At 37.1% G+C, this 18,491-nt stretch overlaps 1 protein-coding gene across 1 annotated transcript in view; it reads right to left on the bottom strand.

Moving 5' to 3' along the window:
• lmbrd1 (LMBR1 domain containing 1) overlaps positions 1 to 18,491 on the bottom strand; it is a 54,465-nt gene that overhangs the window by 18,155 nt on the left and 17,819 nt on the right. The window contains exons 7-11 of the mRNA XM_088013503.1: positions 12,317 to 12,390; positions 7,882 to 8,007; positions 6,884 to 7,036; positions 402 to 466; positions 160 to 262 (exon numbers count right to left, since the gene is read on the bottom strand). Coding sequence (XP_087869629.1) covers positions 160 to 262; positions 402 to 466; positions 6,884 to 7,036; positions 7,882 to 8,007; positions 12,317 to 12,390 — 521 coding nt within the window. The remainder of the gene's footprint in view (positions 1 to 159; positions 263 to 401; positions 467 to 6,883; positions 7,037 to 7,881; positions 8,008 to 12,316; positions 12,391 to 18,491) is intronic.

Raw genomic sequence — 18,491 nt, forward strand, 5'->3', positions numbered from 1 at the left:
TAAAAAGTATTACTCACCCATTATAGAATTAACGGTGATAAAGCTTAAGTTAAGTTTTATTTGAGATATTGTGATAAAAAAAACAAGAAATATTGGCTTTAAGCCCATCTTAATTGAGTACAATCATCTGTATGACTTAAAACTTGAAAGAATACTTACAGGTTGTAAAGCCAGCAGAAGTTCATTGAGAGGATTGGTTAGGTTGGTGCCAAAGATGATGAACCCATAGCTAATGCCAGCAGAGTGAAGTGCTTTGTCCAGGCTGAACACACAGCAAAATACGTGATTTCATTTTTGAAACATGATGTAACAAATACAAAAACAAGAATTGTGCAGCTCCTTTTTCATTTTGAAATATAGTTACAATGTAAAGAATCAGATTGTGTGAGACAATCACTTACTTTGAAATAAACAGGGAAATAGTGAAGAGCAGTGCAACCAGGATGAAGAAAACCCCAAGTATTATCTGCAAAGAAATGACAGTCAACATGTTTAATAAATAACCAAGGGGAAAAAAATGAGCACTCATTCAGACCCTTTGTGAACCTTGGTAAAAGAAAAACAACTATTGTGGACACTTGTGCCAGGTCAAAGAGAGACCATATGGCATGTAGAGCCTCAGATTGGCACTGGTGCCCATGGCAACGGTGGGGAAATGTTGGCACAGCCATTTGAAAGGATTGGTCAGGTAGAAAGGTTGCAACCACCGAGGGAAAAGGTTGGTAAAATATAATAAATTCTGCAAACTGACAATTTGAGCTTTTAATGCTATATAATAAGGATATTCATTTTCAATAAATGATACAATTATACAGAAAAGGCACATATGAAATGTAATACAGGAGCTTCATTCACATGTTTATTAATCTGCTATTCATCTATAAATCATGTAAATTACTGAAATTCCTGATACTTCACTCAACATGTCATGGGAAAGTTAGTAAGTAGTATTTGTGGCTTAACATATAAAGTGTTCTGTTTTCTAACTTAACTATACCACGTGATTCACAAATGTATCAGCATTACTATTGGTATCAGGTGATGTTATTCACCTGATACGAAAGGGCAGAAAAAATATATACAAATAAAATATAATATCATCATATTTCTGATGGTTTAACTGTACTGACGTAATGTAGTGGTCAGGTAATTAAAGCACAAAATTTGTAAGGATCCACTTCTGTACTGAATAGAAACAAAAGCTGTGTTGGCACTCAACTCTCTAGAAAAAAAAAAAAAAGAAACTACAAACTGGAAAAACAAATACTGCTTGGCTATAAAATCTGAATTCAAACTAACAAACAGTTTGCCTTGTGTCAAACAGAATTGAAGTGAATAAAAAGAGAGGAATATGCGTACGCAATCTGACAAATTGCAGCATTTTAGTGCTAAAAAAGCTTTTAGGTGAAGATTTTTTTTTTATTTTCTTGTCTCAGACAAGAAGAATAATGACTCGGTGTCAAAACTAATTACTTTAAGTAAAACTACAGAAAAGTGGCATTATTTATTCAGCCATAATAAAGTGTAAGTTTTATTCAATTTTAATGCATGATCATCTAATAAATACCTGATGATATATCCCAATTCACGAAAGGAGATAAATAAAGCCTCAGATAAACAACAGAAGCCATACTACACTATGCAATTATTTATCCAGCAGACTGCACATAATGAATTAGTGTAAGGGAAATTAAAAACACACATTAAATAGCTTGTAGAACCAACGCTACGTTGCTGATTATCTGATGCAGAACTTCATGCAGTGGCTCTCTGTTGGAGACGAACATTGCTTTTCAGAATTTCACTTTAATCCACAATGATAAGTGAGTTGAAAAACATCTACTGGTTATTGCAGCACTTTTATTACATTTTCATGAATTTTGATATGGGTTTACCACTGGGCTTGGGCTGATTGTGGTATTGAGACAAGCTTCAGTCGTCACACTAGATAGACTCAGATTTTATTTTAGAAGACAATGGCGAGACTGCAAGTTAACCAGGAAACCCAGATCATCATCCTCTCATCAAGGTGTTTGAAGGACAGTATGAAGCAGATAGCATTTTTTTTTCTTCAATTGTCTTTTTAAGAAAGACAACACACACAAGCCTATACGAATACCTTTTGTTTTAATTCAACAATTTATTAAATGCATACAAAAAAAAATGTGGCAGGTTTGTATACAGAGATTGGAGTTTTTAAGTCTGGTCAGAAATAAGGGATGTTGAGACAATCCCAGTCTTTGCAATAAAGCATCCCTAAAGTTGATCTTTTTACAAAACTAAAAGCATAGAAGGAAGCAAAAAACAGTCTTCCAGTTTTGATACATTTAATTAAATTGGGAAAATTACCGTATTTTCCGCACTATAAGGCGCACCGGATTATAAGGCGCACCTTCAATGAATGGCCTATTTTAGGACTTTTTTCATACATTAGGCGCACCGCATTATAAGGCGCATAGAATAGACGCTTCATACTCTATTATTACACATCCACATTAATAAAGAAATGGTCCCCGAGTACTTTATATAGTAGGCTGGCGCAGTCGTTGTTTCACTCACGGTGTTGGTGTTGCGATATTATGCCCAACTGCTTTCTGGGTAACACAGACCAACCGACACGCTGCCGCTGCAGTCTCTGTCTCTCTTCCCCTGCCCCTCCCCCCCTTTAAATGTATTATCAAACTTTATTAACAAACCAGTGTTCTGACAACTATCCCAGCATGCACCGCGCACTACTTCTTCTACGGGGAAAAAGAAGTTGGCGGCTGCTTACCGTAGTGGACCAACTACGTAAGCAGCCTACTGCATGTCTGTGTAAACATGACGTCTTTCATTTCGATCTGAGTTAATTAGCGTAGCATTTCTGCCGGATTTTCACAACATATCAGCCACGACAATGGACAGGGGAACCAACAAGTTCATGTCATCTTTTTTGGACGACATCAAGGTGTTTGAGCCACTGGATGCCTCCAACATTGTGCGCGTCACAGCTAAAAGCTACCGATAGATGAGGAAAACAGCAGATCCTCACACCCTCAGCATAAATATAGCTGTGGACAAGATCACTGATGCCTATTGTTCTTGCAAGGCTGGGTAAGTCGGCATTCATGGTTTTGATGGTCCACAATGTACATTAGCATATGTTTACTACTGTAGCTTGTGTTTGTGAGACGGTCACGCACGTGGTAGCTGCACTGTGACCTAAAATGGGCATTAGCCAATGAAACGCGGCCCCTGTGGTAAGGTCCGTTGCTGGACCTGTTGTGGCTCAATATTGGTCCATATATAAGGCGCACCGAATTATAAGGCGCACTGTCGGCTTTTGAGGAAATTGAAGGTTTTTAGGTGCGTCTTATAGTGCGGAAAATACGGTACTTTTCAATTTCTGCCTGATTGACTGGCAGGATCTGTAATCTTCTGATTTGTTCGCCTTCAGTTTAGTAATCTAGACTGTGCTGCTGTGTACTTTTTAGAGAAATGAGCCGTCCTCTGGCTACCCTTCCAAAAAAGCTGTACTTATTTTTTTTTTCTAATTATACTGTCATAAAGTTTGACATTTAATATGTGAACTGGGATATTTGCAGTTTGAGATGTAAATCTTGTAATTGGCAGACCAACCTCCTACAACGTCCGGTGCTGACAAGACCAGCAGCTATCTTGTATTCATTTGAGAATAACCTTTCTAACCACAGGAAGGTGGACTACAGTTTGAAAATGCCTAATAATTATTTCCAGATTGATGGGTAGGAACAACCACATCTCTAACAAACATTGCGCCTCATTTGGCATTGTGTATCCGGTAGAGGTGCCCCGACCAGGCAGGAACTTTCTCGCTGACAAATATTTCTGATTTTCTGTTCTTTTTTTTTTTCTTTTTTTTTAGATGACCTGTCAATTATTATTTTAATGATTACACGTTTCTCTCAAAAGACTACAATACTCTATGATAATTTAGATTTAAAAATATTAAAAGCTATTAAATTTGATGCATTTGTTCATTAAAAAAATGAAAGACTTTTCAGTACATGATCTGCCAATTATCAATCAAAGCTGATAAATGGGATTGGTTGACTGCTGAATGTGTATATATATACATATATATCAAGTCACAAACCTTTTGAGAAAGTTGAAGGTGAAACATCAGAGTGGCATTTCATGATGCCAACATGTCAGATTCTTAATAAAATAATCAAAAACTGTATGCATGTAAAATGTTTGAAGGTAAAAGAAATAGCTGCATCAATGACTCGACTAGATTCATTATAACAATACCAGCCACTGAGGGCAGTGAGTATATTTTCAGTGTTTGCAGCAGCTTTTGGCCAAATGCAATAAAAATCTGAGATAATTTTTTTAACAGTCAAGTCACTGATTGACCGAAAATAATTAGGAACTTTTAGGTCACTAAAACATATTTATTTTCAAATGTGGAGGTTTTCCTCTCTTAATACAAAAGAGCACGACATTTTAATCAGCCATTTGAAACTAAGGGTTGATTTTGTGAGAGGCCTTTTCAGCTGGGAATGTTCAACATGTTCAGTAGCTCAGCTCACCATTGCTGTTATTATAAACACATGAGTCGGTGCCTGGCAAACAGCGGTCCCGCTGAAATCACAATTGTTTTGCTTATCACTCTGCACCAGGATCCTAGCATATAGTGAATTAATCTCCCTACATACTGCTGCTCAAATTTGAGTCTGGGGACTGTCATTAGCCACAATCCCCTTTGGTCAAAGACAGACTTCTACAGACACTGGTTTAAAATGTTTGTGCTAGCCTGGAACAAACTCAAATAGCAGCAAACAAACAACAGTGGGGAAAGCACCGTGAACTAACATGAAGATGCAAATAAAAATAGAATGAAGTATTCAATCTGTGCTCTGCCTTGGATGAGTCATCCATGGTATATCAAGCTTACATGCCACTTTGTATCCATTATCAAGTAAACTGAATATGCAGGTATGCACACCTACATAGAAGAGCATGAAGGTAGCGTGAAGAGAGATATGAATACCTAGATGTGGAAAACATTGTAATGCCCATCAAACGCCTTATTTCAGATGCTTCCCTATGTAAGCGGAAGGTGGTGAAACTAATGTGGAGCTATTTTAACCACCGTAGAGCATAAAGTGTTAAATGCAGTCAGATTGAGACATTATTACTGTGGAAGGTACGTCATTTTTTGTTCGCAGAAGGATATGGCATGAGTAATTCTGTCACACCAGCTGAATAATATGTCTGTGGTCTGGCTTGTCTGTTTAACCTCGCAGCCGTTTTTCAGGCTTCTAACACTATTGGATCCAAACCGTCAATTCAACAGATTAGAGTTGTGACTTTCGCTAATAAACTGAATATATCGAACCTGTTGTTACAGCAAGTGATGGGACATTCTGTTCTTTTCTCCCCGTTGTCGCCTAGATCGGGGCCTTAGAAGGGCAAGTGACGAGGCAAGGCAATTTATTCGTGGAGCACATTTTCAGCAACAGGGCGATGCGTTTTATACTCCTCGAAAGTGTGAGAATGGTAAAGATGCATGAGACACCGGAGAGGATCGTCACTAATGAAAAAAGAACCACATGGCAGAAATATTTTTTACAGGTCTAATATATTAACCTTTTCTAAACAATTTCATAGTTTGAGGGGGGGAAAGTTACTGATTTCTTCCACTCAAAAAGACAAAATGACAAACTTGAGCCCAAAATCCCCTAGCACCATATTCTTGATGCACTCTTTCAATGACAAGAACCAAAGAGCCAAAGGCGTAATATTTTCAGGAGAAAAATCTCATTCAAGTATCTGTCCAAAAACAATGTACATCCTTCCAAGTGCTTTCTTCAGGGATAGAATGTTGTAATGCAAGCTAGCTTCTCAAATATATCTTAAAGTGCTTTTTTTAGATTCATTTTTTTTCTTTATGTTTAAAATCATTGTTTGTTATTGTTCCAATAAGTTGTAGAGTTCATCATGCACAAAAAAAAAAAAAAATCTGATCGAAAATAACAAACTTGTGACCCTCTTAAAAGTATAGCGACAATATTATTACTATGCATAAAGTTGAGCTCCTGGCTGAGTGGACCAGAAAGGAGTAAAATGACACAGGTTTACAGTTGATTTGGTACACCTCATGGGAACTATGAGATCCTGTCTGAGAAATACAAGTCTCCCTCAGAGACTTCACAGTAAATTAGGTGAAGAGACTACCCGTGGGACTCATGTAAATATGCTGTGCTGTAAAGTAGAACTGGAAAGTAAATCTAGAGCAGTTTAAATGAGAGCTACAACATTAGGATTCTCTTAGGTAAAAGCAGTCTGAGCTGTTAAATATAAACAAGTTGAAATTATTATTTTGTTTATTTTCTAACACACAACAAGAACTAGACACTTATGAATTTGTGTATACGAAGTGTGCAGTGACTTCAACAAATGTTGATAGCCTCTCAACTTTTGCACAAACTTCACTTTATTTTGTTGGAAATTCATGTCTGTCCCGCTTATGTGCCACATATCGCCCATTGACCACTGGCTGTCTTGACACCAGAGTCCTCCCACTCAGACTGTGGATTTTTGCAGCTCCTCTACATGGGCATGCAAGTTTAAGATGGCTTTTGAAGGCAAGTGATTGGTTTGGATTTTATTTAGGGATATCAGACTAAAAGGGGTTAAAAACAAATGGACACCAAAATGTTCCTTTTCATTTTTGCACAAACCTTAGAAGACATTATTATCATATATATTGTTTTCCCAGAAGAACCCAACATAAATTTAGAAAAGGAACAAAATCGGTATTGAGATGCTCATGTTTTGCCTTGGTTTAGGCCGCTGCCCACAATGCGCATAAAACTGACATCTGTGAATGGGAGCCAATTTCACAATGGAGACTCACCTTGACAGGTCTGAGAGCACTGCCAACTTTAGAGCAACAGTGGCTCTCTGCAATGTCCAGGTGTCTTCCTCTGCGCTGGAGGACCTGTAGTTTGCCCTCAAGCTCCTGCAGGTTGCGTCTGTCCTTTGAGGATAGAGGACGACCATCCTTACACTGCCAAAGAAACCAACAAGAAGGAGATCCATTGTTAAATATGCATGCTTTTGATACGTTATGGTTGTTGGTTTCAAACACATATTTAGAGCACCCTATTAATTAAAGGAATACTTCAGGTAACAGGGCTTTTTGTAATGATTGCCTTGTTAACTGATTTAGAAGAAATCTTGAGATTTAGCAAGATATTGTGTCAGTGAAAGGGGTGGGTGTATTAAGGCTGAAAACATTTAGTACTGTTTATGAAGCAGAGCATAATCAAAACTATAATCTAAAAAGTGAAAGAAATACTATTCAGTTAACACACTTTTTTTTAAAAATAGCATATATTTACAAGTATAAAGTGATCAATAAACTTAAATGTTATAGTTTATGTTTTATTACTACCTCCTGTTTGCAACCATTAAACACTGAAATTAGAAGAGTGACAAATGCATAACTCTTACTTTACTTAATTTCAAAAAAGCGTTTACTTGAAATATCCCGTTTGGACAGAAGGAATCTGAGTGGGCGTTTGAAAAGGACATAACTTACAGTATGTAAGAACTTGCAAAGACAGGGGCGCATAAAAATAAAGAAGTGGTGGTGCTTAACCACACAGTGCGTGTGGCGTTTTAGTGAAGCTGTTAGTTAATGCATTTTTTTATTTTTTGTGGGATTGCATCATCATCATTGATTCAGATGTTTAACACGAAGAGAGAAAATAGCGAATATATATATGTATTTCTACTGGTGTAGAATTGCTAATATATTAATTTTGATGCAATTCAATGAAACTTCAACATATTCATGTTTATGCCACTTGTATGTGCACTGAAGACAGGTCATACCACTCAAAGACCTACCTTGGATTTCAGATTTTCTATCTGGTGTTCAACCTCGTCAATGTCCTCCGTGTTCTCAAGGCGTTCGTACGCGACGCTCCGCGTGCCTTTTATCAGATTCAAAGGCATGACAGACATTCCATATGCCTGCAAGATGCAAAAGTACCATTATACTCACACACTATTGTCAGAGCAAGGGTGGCACATATGTCACGTGTGTCCTCCCACACACAGTCACTCCTGCCTGGTGGCAAACCCATCACATTGTGGCACATGACAACAGTCAAATGAGGGTAAGCAAACACATGGACGCACACATGCGCGTGCGAGCACGACAAAAATCCCACAGATCCTGGCCTCCTAGGCGGTGTCATTTTTGGCAGAGGGGGAAAAAAAAAAAAAAAGATTAAAATGGTGGAATCTATAATTGTGCTAAGGCTTATTGAAGAATTTGCTGCAACCATTTTGTGTGGATATCACTGCCTTATATCACGCTGATGCATTTACAGCTTAACAGTGCCCCCATGTGACAGCAGTGTCCTCTAACTCTGAATTTCTGATTTATTTTTTTTTTCTTAAAACAACAAATCAGGCTGTAGAGAAAAATCTGGACTCCACAATACATTTTCTAAATTTGTATTTCTCTTTTTCTTGGTGTTTTAATTAATTAATTTATTTATTTATTTTGTTTGACTGGAAGCAATGATGATAACAATAGCAGCTAGACAGAAGGAGACAGACAGGAGCAGCAATGTAAAAAAAAAGAAAAAAAAAACAGCAATGGGTTATGTAACCAAAAATAAAATGGTAATTCAAATTCTGAGGTATTTAGCCACTTTTATATAAAAAAATATGAAGGGAATGTTTAATAAAAAAAGAAAACAAAGCCATCCATTAGAAATGAAACTAAAGGCACCAGTCAGATGCTTTTACTGTGTTCCATTGCTTTTACAAACTTTCAGGAGTGCTGTTATATTGGGCCAAAATAAAACTGTCATTCTGTGTGAAGATCATTTCAAAACACGCTGCAACCTTTCAAGCCCTGAAACATTTTACTTCATTCTTTTTTGTAAAATAACTTATCAGTTTGAGTGTTAAGGCAGCATTAAGAAAGCCACATGGGATACAAAGTCAGGCTACACTATTATTAGTCTCTGCAGTGGATCTATGCTATGGGCGAATGTCGCCTCCTGCAATGAATCATGAAGCTCTTAAGGCCAGAGCATGTCCCGAATATCAAATACACTCATAAAAGGAAAACCTGTCCCAGATCCCACGAGAAACATTTCCCTCCCCTTTCAAACGTCCAACCAAACCGTAGAAATCTAAAATGACTTCTGCCGTTCTGAGTTCACATTTCCAGTTCAAGTATAATGACGCACGCTGATTAAATTGATTTTAACACCAACCACAGTCCATAATAGCCAGAAATGCCTTATTAGAGAAGAGAGGAATGTGCATGTGTGTGACTCCATGCGAGTGTTGGCTAAGAGGGAGACTCGGAGAGAGAGTGATCCCTCTGCCTGCTGAGAGGGAAGAGGGAGATTTAGTTGGATACAGCTTTCCGACACAAGCCTCCCCTTTGTTGCTTTATATACTTGTGATGGTGAAGCCAAAAGGAAGAGGAAGTGGAGCAGAGTGAGTTAAATAAAACTGTTGTGTTTTTGTGAGCTTAGAAATTACATTCAGGGATGCTCAAGGTCCCTTTTTTACGGAAACAACTACTTAGGTTTCAGATTTTATGCAGATTTATTTTATTGTTATTCGAATCTTAGTTAAATCCTCCTAGTCTTGGAAAGGAACTGGTTATTTATTCAGTTGCTATCTGCGACTTGATCATTAGATGGCTCTAAGTTCAACACAAATGACCTTTACCTGTTAAAGAAAAAAAAAAAACATTCAGGTAGATAACATTCTGAAAAGTTCATATGCTAAAGAAAATGAGCATCACAAAAGGACCGTGGTCTCATAAGCATTCATGCTAAAAAAATAAAATAAAATTCTGATGCCGTTTCATATTTGTTGTAGGTCATCTATGGTCAAGCAGGGGCTCAATTACAGGTTGACGAGAGTGTCAAACCCAAAATTTTATTTTTGCTCTGTGTTGGCAAAAGATTTTGTGAAGAGAGCGAGTGAGAGAAAAGAGAGGGAGAGAGAGATACAAGGTCTCCATAACATAGACAATTCTAAAATAAGCATTTATCTATATTTTTACCAAAAGGGAGTTTTACCTAAAATGATGATTGGGGTTTTTAAAAATGACTACTATGAATTAGTACTTATAGTACCTTATTTCCAGTATACAAAAAATTTGATCAAATTAGGTTTGCAGCAAGATGTAGAAACTCTCTCACAGGACAAATGATAATTACCATTTCAACTTGAAACCCTCAGTAGAGATTAATTCTGTATTTAAAGAAGTTATTCACTTTCCTGCTTCATTCTGTTGATCATATCAGCAGACTGTATATGTAAAAATGTCTCAGTTAGATCATTATTGTTTGTTGCTATTTTGTTAGTCAAACACTAAGTTACAAGACAAAAATTAGGCATAGTAAGGCAGCCCGTTTTATCTTTCTACCTCATCGCTTGAGACTTGCTATTCTGCCAGAATTATTTCAAAAAAGTAATAAGATAATATAAATGAAGGATTAAAACAGTGAAGTTGATGGAAATTTTTTTTGGGAAGACATAAGTTTGTGTGTGTTTGAATATGCAGTGTAACTGTCGGTTTAGATAGAAAGGACAAAAAAAAAAAGACAGAATGAAGGTACATCAATGGGGACTCAAGGATAACATGTAACTATAACATATATTTTTAACTACTAACTTTGTAGACTTTAATTGGGGAAAATGAAGGTCAAAGGATGTGATCTGCAACAACATATAATCATGATAGATCAAAGCTTGGTCACCAAATATTTAAGATAAAAAATAAATGCATTTGGAGTTTTACATCTCTTTCTTGCTTTGCTTTGGTGAAACTGCCCAATTAGACCTGTTATTACAAGCTGGTCTGAGATACGTCAATTAACATAAACGTAGATTTTCAAAGAAGCAAACACATCATAACTCTACTTCACTTTGGATTTTTGACAGCGTTATGTACACAGCACAACGTTGTCATGTTTTACACTCTTTACATTACATGGGGACAAAGCTAGATCCCCGCTAAAAACAAGCAGATGAGCTTGTAATACACAATTAAGATTGCTGGGTGCAGTGTAAATATGTTTTAAATAATATTAAGCTTTACAGATCATTGCAAATTTGGGTTGAATGCCACTAATGTATATATATATATTTTTCTTTCAGAATAAAGACCAAATGCAGACAATAAAATGATACACAGTGGCGTCTGCAGCCAGTGACAACCAAAAAAAAAAAAAAAGAAAAGAGAGAAGGCTACTTGCAGCTGCAGCCTGAAGGGCTTATTTTTTCTGACTGACTTCAAAAAACAAGATGATCAAAAACAAAGACACTGTGGGAATCTTGATTTCCACAGAGCATTCACCAGGTCCATAGCAACACCGGTCAGCGCAAATCTGAGCCCCGTACCACTGTCCGATTGAACTAGGTAATTATCTACTCTATAGAGAACTGTGAAAGGCATCTGAAAACAGTGAAGAAAATCCCAGCTGAGACTAATTGTATGTCCTAATGGGAGATTGGTTTTACAATTTACTTGGCTACTTAGTGTTTTATTCATCAACAGTTCCACAATCAGTTGTATGGTTGTACAATTTGTCAAACAGGACTCTGAGCTCAACAGAAACTGGATAGATTGGAGTTGGCTGTCACTTTTATTCTCAGTCTCAGATCCGATAGCAGAGGGTTTTTTTTTTTTTCTGCATGCGTCTCTCTGCAGCAGAAACCATTACACATTATGTGGCTCTAACATCAGAAACATCAGCTTTGGGGAATATTCAGATTCCAGTTATAAAGATAATGCTATGAAAAATGGACACCATTAAATAGTCAATGATTTCTGATCTCAAAAAAAAAAAAAGAAAAAGCAAAATGCCATGGGGATCAAGACATTTATTAATGTGCACTGAGGGAGATCTATGTATATAAATAGACAGCAAATAAGTGGTTGATAAGCTTATAAGATGCACCAATACATCACGAAGAGTCTCAGGTGTTCAGGTGAAGTGACAGCAGTCTGAGTATTTTGAATGATTGAATGTCAGAGCTTTAAAATGACGAAGTCTTGCCATTAAAGCCTCTCAATCACAACTATATCAAAAAGACAAAGAGCATGAATAACATACGATAAACACAGATATAACTAGTAAAATAATGTCTCACAAAGACATTTTCATTTATTTTGTAAAGTCTATTTAAGAAAAATCAAAGTCACAAGATTGTAAAGATTTTGAACTCTTTCTTTCCATTCTGATTAAAAATTACAAAAAAAAAAAAAAAAAAAATACTTTAATAGATCTCAACTCACCGTGTAAGTGATCACTGCCAACATACCAATCAAGGTCAAAGAGCTGATCGAGAAGGATAGAGCAGAAAGACCATCTGTAAGAGAAAAGGAAACCATTGTAGATTCTCTCTAAGCATTGAGGGGAAAATCTTAATATATCTCACATCAAAAGCTGCTTTTTGTTGTACATTTTCGTTGTACTTTAAAAAGGTCTTTCTTTACCGGAGTGAATGTTAATCAACAGCATGTTTAAATAGAAAATAAAGATGTTTTACTATGTCTGACTAATATGCTTAACTGTGTTTTTTAACCTTAAAAGATGCTAGTAATTAAACTGAGTATTATGTTTCAGTAGAATAATATTTTTTTTTAATTGAAATCTTTGGCCACCAATGAAACCACTATGTCTGGTGCAAAATTAAGACATTTTATCGCCCCAAGAGTACCATCTCCAAAGTAAATCATGGTGGTGGCACCATTATTCTGTGGCAATGTTTTTCATCAGAATGGACTGGAAAACTGATTAGATCGCAGGGAAGATGGATGGTAATAAATACAGGGATATTTTTGAGCAAAACTTGTTTCAGTCTCTCAGTGATTTGGGACTGGGTCGATGGTCCGTCAAAGCATACTGCTAAAGCAGCACGAGAGCGGTTTAAAGGGAAACATCACCCGGATATGCACTGGAATGTCAATGGCAAAATGTCAACCCTATTGAGAATCTGTGGTCAGACTTAAAACCTGTTGGTCACCAGCGGAAACCATTTAAGTGGAAGGAACTGGGGCAGTTCTGCTTTGAGGAATGGGCAAAAATCCCAGTGGTAAGATGTGGCGAGCTCATAAGGATTTATCCAAAGCAAACTTCAGCTATGATTGCGACAGAAGGTTCTACAAAATACCAAATTTAGACGGGGTGAACAGCTATGCACACAGAAGTGGTTTGTTATTTTGTTCTGTTTGTTGTTTGCTTCACAATAAAAATAATACAAAATGTTGAAAGTTATGTTCTGTAAATGAAATTATGCAAATCCTACAAAAAAATAATTTTACTTCCGTGTTGTGAGGCAGCAAAACACAAAACATGGCAGTGGGGGTGAATACTCTCACAAGGCATTGTACATGTAAGCATACAATTTTGATTTTAGCTCAACTCCTGAACCATGTTGTGTGGGGAGCATCAATGTGGAAGACATTGCATGAATGTGTGTGCATACAATGTGAGCAGGACTTGAAAAATCCTATATAAATGTAGTTCACTTGAGCTTTGCTATAACTACTGAAAAGATGAACATATTTAATAAGCTAGTGCGATCACTAAAACGATTAAGAAACATAAGTATTACAAAGGCTTAATACTTTGATTTATATAAGATTTATGAAAGCCTAGAACATACTTTCTGCACAAACTGCTTTTTTTGGTTAAACTGGTCCACAGATGATTTAATAGTCACAGCTCTGCTCTTAATAGTAATATTTCACCCAGGGTGAAATCTGGAGTCCAACAACATAGTGCGGTACAAGATCTCACAGTATTGCTCACCAAAGTCTCAGGAAGTGCTAGATTTTTATGGCTAGCAGCGGTCATCTTCTGGTGAAGAACCACTGTATGCACCAGACAAGAAGGTGAGTGTGTTATACTTTCAGGCTTTCTGTATCTGTGTTTGAGAGTCACATTGTGAAAAAACAAAGGAAGTTGTTCTTGAGTTACCCTTTTGATTGACAGAGTAAACTAATAAGAAGTTTTAGCTGGACTGAGCCAGAGAACTGTTGTAAAACCATTAATGAAGCACCTGCCGCTTTTACATTTTTTTTATCTAGCAGTACTTTGGCTTCCCGGTAGAAAAACAAAAACGGTGACAGACATGATGCAAATGATTGGGAAAACCTCGGCTTACTTCTAGCTCCTAAAAAACATAGGAGTTAGAATCTGTGTCGGCAATAGTGCTGAGCTGTGCTGCTTTCTCTATCATTTTAAAGAGTTTCTCAGATTTTTACTCATGTCACAAAGAACCAAAAAGCAGCCCACCACACTCCCTCATTAAACCCAAACTGGTCATTTCTACCCTGATCTGGGTATCTTTAAAGTACAGTATGTGATTCAAAAACTTTTATTCTATTCGTAAAAGCACAACACATGACATGAGGGCCACTATGGAATTAGACAAACCACAAGCAAAATAACTGGACTAGCCAAACATAGATTGTGTGAATCACCTCATGGCGTAGTCTGGTTGTATTGTTACAGCCTTACTCATCAATGAGCTACGGGATTTGCTAAACGTTACTTCTTTTGGAGACAGAGTCTTGGGCCTCCTGACAGGCAGATGAAAGGTGGTCTGCCAGATGAGATTTTTCAGGCAGGGCATGTCACAGCCAGGTACGGCAGCTGTAATGCTCTGGACAGCAAAGGCTTTACAAAAGGTGATTAGATTGGCACAACGCATTACCAGGACTGAACTGCCAGCCTTCCAGCAACTTCACAGTCTGGACTGTAGAAGAAAGGCGGACAAGATCATCTCTGACCTCTGCCATCCCAGCTACACGCTGTTCATGCTTCTCTTCTCCAGTCAGGCAGTAGGCGCAGAAGCATACCGACATGCACCAGCAAATTTAAGAACACTTTCTATCCACGAGCCATCAGGATATTAAACTGCCTGAAAAACTGAACATCTGAGTTTTCCTGCAGCCTCTTCAGGCTTAATGTATTCAGAGTAAAAAAGTACTAAGACTTCGAAGTATACTGTTTCCCACAATATTATTTATAATGCTTTCTTTAACTGTTTTCTTTCCTATTTAATTGTTGATTATGGAATTCCAATTGACTATTATTTTTTCTTACAAAATTAACTTTACTGCGCAATAATAATTCGAGAATTTCATTACAGTAATGATGTTGCAATGTTGCAAATGAGAATTAATTTGAATTGAAAGGCATACAACTGAAGTAATCTGAACTGAACTGAAATAGAATCTTGTATAAGTATAAAATTTGGAATATTTTAATTAGGTTAAAATGACATTGTTTTATATCTAGAATCCCTCTTTCAAGATGTTAAATTTACAAACGGGACTTTTGAATTGCTGCAGTACACCATAGCAAATAATTTGGGTCAGAAATATGAAATGAAAGCCCTAAAAACTACCAGGGGATTTGAGGTAAACACTCTTGTAACTTATATATTCCGTCCTTTTAGACAAGGACAGATGATATTAGTAATCACATTCCCCTTAGATTTAATGCTTTACACAATAGGTGTTCAAACAGCTTGGTTTTTCAGCTTATGTAGGTTGAGTTAATGTGTGTAACCCACGAGAGAGAAAGAGGACCACCTATCAGGAAAGCACAACAGTAGGTGTCAGGCCAGCTGCCAGAGATAAAGTTAGAAGACAGGGATTGATGAGGAGAGTGATTGCCTCACTCCCCTGTCAAGATCCCACCTGTCATAGCATTCTAAGTAAAAAGCCACACATTTGTCCATTTATAAATATCCCTCATCCACTCAACAGCAACTTCATAAAGCCCAGACCACCTGTCACCATGGTCATAGGTGGGTCTCTCCTTGTCTATCTCCTTGACAGCAGCATTTCAATTGCAAAATTAAGTCAGTATTCAGGGCATGTATAATGTGTGCTGTTTACATCATTAATCACATTCTTCTAGAGACAGTTCACATGCATCAGCACAAGGGCAAAAAAGTGTGATATAATATATATGTTGTCCTCATTCTATGCAATAAGAAAACTTTGAAGTCTGACAGCCAGGCTGAACATTAACATTTGAATACCTGTTTCTGATTCCCGGGTGTTTCATTGCAGTCTTACTTCCTTTGTCTGGTGGTGTGCTTAGTGAAAAAGACAATAGCCTCATGTTCTGCAGAGAGAACATTCTGTACATAGGCTCGACACAAAGCGAAGGATGGATGTTTGCTGCCAGTCTTCTTCGTTTCTCAAGCAGATTTTCCAGGGATTATACGCAGGAAATATTGTCCATTATTGGTTATGCTTCCACATCTGTATAGTGTCAATTCAAAAACCAGTGGAATGAGGAAGCTCTTATCTCTCTCCACATATAGCCCTTGAGGCTTGCGTTCATGTATGAGCCTCATGCACGAAGGTGTTCTTTCAGGAAGCTCCTTTAGCTCTGGCGCCCTACATCAGTGGAATTTCGGCGAAATGACAGAATCATCAAAAGCAGCTACAAAGGCAGCCATATGTTGGCACGCAGACTATGATAAACCGCAGCGCAAGTAAAGCCGCAAAAAGCTGGAAAAGGACAGAGAAACTTTTGCAGTGGTAAGCTGCACAGCAATGCGGATGTGGACTACTTCTTAAAATATAATGAATGAGTTTGGATGGTTTATAACATATGAAAACTGGAACTGGAAGTTAATGACAGATTCATAACATCAATATGTTATTCATAAAAAAAAACTAAAAACTAAAACAAACACAAGAACTGACCCACCGTCTTGCATTGAATTATCTAAACAATGTTATGTCATTTTGGTAACTGATTTGAGACAGTGAAAGCCAATAGTCTGCAGTTAAACAACTGTGTAGACGTCAGTGGTGATGATTAGTCCGACCGTCCGTACAAAGGTGACCAAATTCAGCATACAGAGCTTTGTAGCAGAGGGCGTCTGGTGCTGGGACATTAACAATATGTTTCATGGGTTCTGAAGATTCTGGGGCAGGGTCTCTGCACTGGGCTTGCCTCCAAAAGATGTCTGATTCAATCTGATTATTATCTGACCAGGTTAAGTTCTCCCAGTAGAATACAGAAAAGTGATATTCAATGGACAATAATGTTTAAAATCCAACAGTTTATCATAGTTCTGCAATTTTGTCAGTCAAAAAAAAAATGCAAAAATGGGTTAAATTAGTTTCATAGATAGATTTTCCCATAGAAATATGGCAACATAATTTTGTGTGTCTGTATGTGCAGTCAAGCGAAGCTGTTCTTCTCTACGCTAATTAAAAGAAAAAGTTAAATGTTACAAACCAGCCTCAGGTACTTCCCCAAGGCAAAGCCAAAAATTAGAAAACTGTACTGTCCTGGTCCTGAATAAGAAATCAAGAGCTGCAGTACTGATCTGTAAAACATTCAAGGAACACTGGTTTAACAAGTGTAATGTTATAACTATTAAAAGATGCAGCAGCTTTAATTAACTGTTGTTGCAGAAAAGTCAGGAGAGTTATGTGGCCAAAGTGTTTTTTCTTCACACAATTAACTTCCCATCTGGAAAAAAAAGAAGAATCTGGGAATTAGAAAAAAGGATGATGCTCAAATTTCCTCTGCAGCCCAGCAATTTCCCCCGTTGCACCAATGGAGGAAGGCTAGGGACATCGCTTAGGAGGTCCTAATTAAGCACAGAGGCAGATGGTTCAACTTTCTCTTTGGTCCCCATATGGCAACATGCCACGCAACTAGTAATCCATACTGGCTAAAGTTCCTGCACTAGCGCTGAAACAGTAAAAGGCCTTATTCTAATGAAAAAGTGAAGATGTGTGTATTAGTGTGATGGGGAAAAGCTATTTCCTAAAGATTTTATGATGTAATTTATGCTGGAAAATTTGAAAAAAACAAACTGGGGAAAATGCATATGCATTTTATGTGTATGCATTTGTTCCAGAATATATTGTATTGTATATGACAATGCATAACATATTTAATTTAGTATTTATTGAATTACTGTACCCTTTTTAAGAATTGTTTTTGTTGTTGGCACAATGTTTATAAAGCCGTTGATCGCTGAATTAAATGGTCGCATTGACCAGAGGTCAAGAGCCTAGAACCTACACCAGATGGTCTTTTTCACTCTGACTTGTGAACACAAGAGAGGAGTCATTTCAGTTAAAATATGACTTTTAGCTAAAGGAAAACAAATTTGACAGTAAACAATGATACTGGACAAACATCAAAACTGAAGATGTTCATATTAGAAGTAATTGTGATTAAATCTGCCCAAAAAACCATTAATTGTGGGGAAACTCCTGTTATAACATTTTATATGGAGATTTAATAAGGGTTAGTTGCAGCTCTTAACAGGTGCAAATAAAAAGAAAATAAATTATGGTAAGATGACAAGTAGTTATGACTGAACAAGAAACATCCTGTAGTAATCAATAAAGAACTTAATGATTAAATTATGTTTTTTTAGTCTTACTTAAAATGCACTGTAAAATCATGATGATG

This window comes from Poecilia mexicana, unplaced genomic scaffold, assembly GCF_051168715.1.
Source record: "Poecilia mexicana isolate PSO_F unplaced genomic scaffold, ASM5116871v1 scaffold_15, whole genome shotgun sequence".
Lineage (NCBI taxonomy): Eukaryota > Metazoa > Chordata > Actinopteri > Cyprinodontiformes > Poeciliidae > Poecilia > Poecilia mexicana.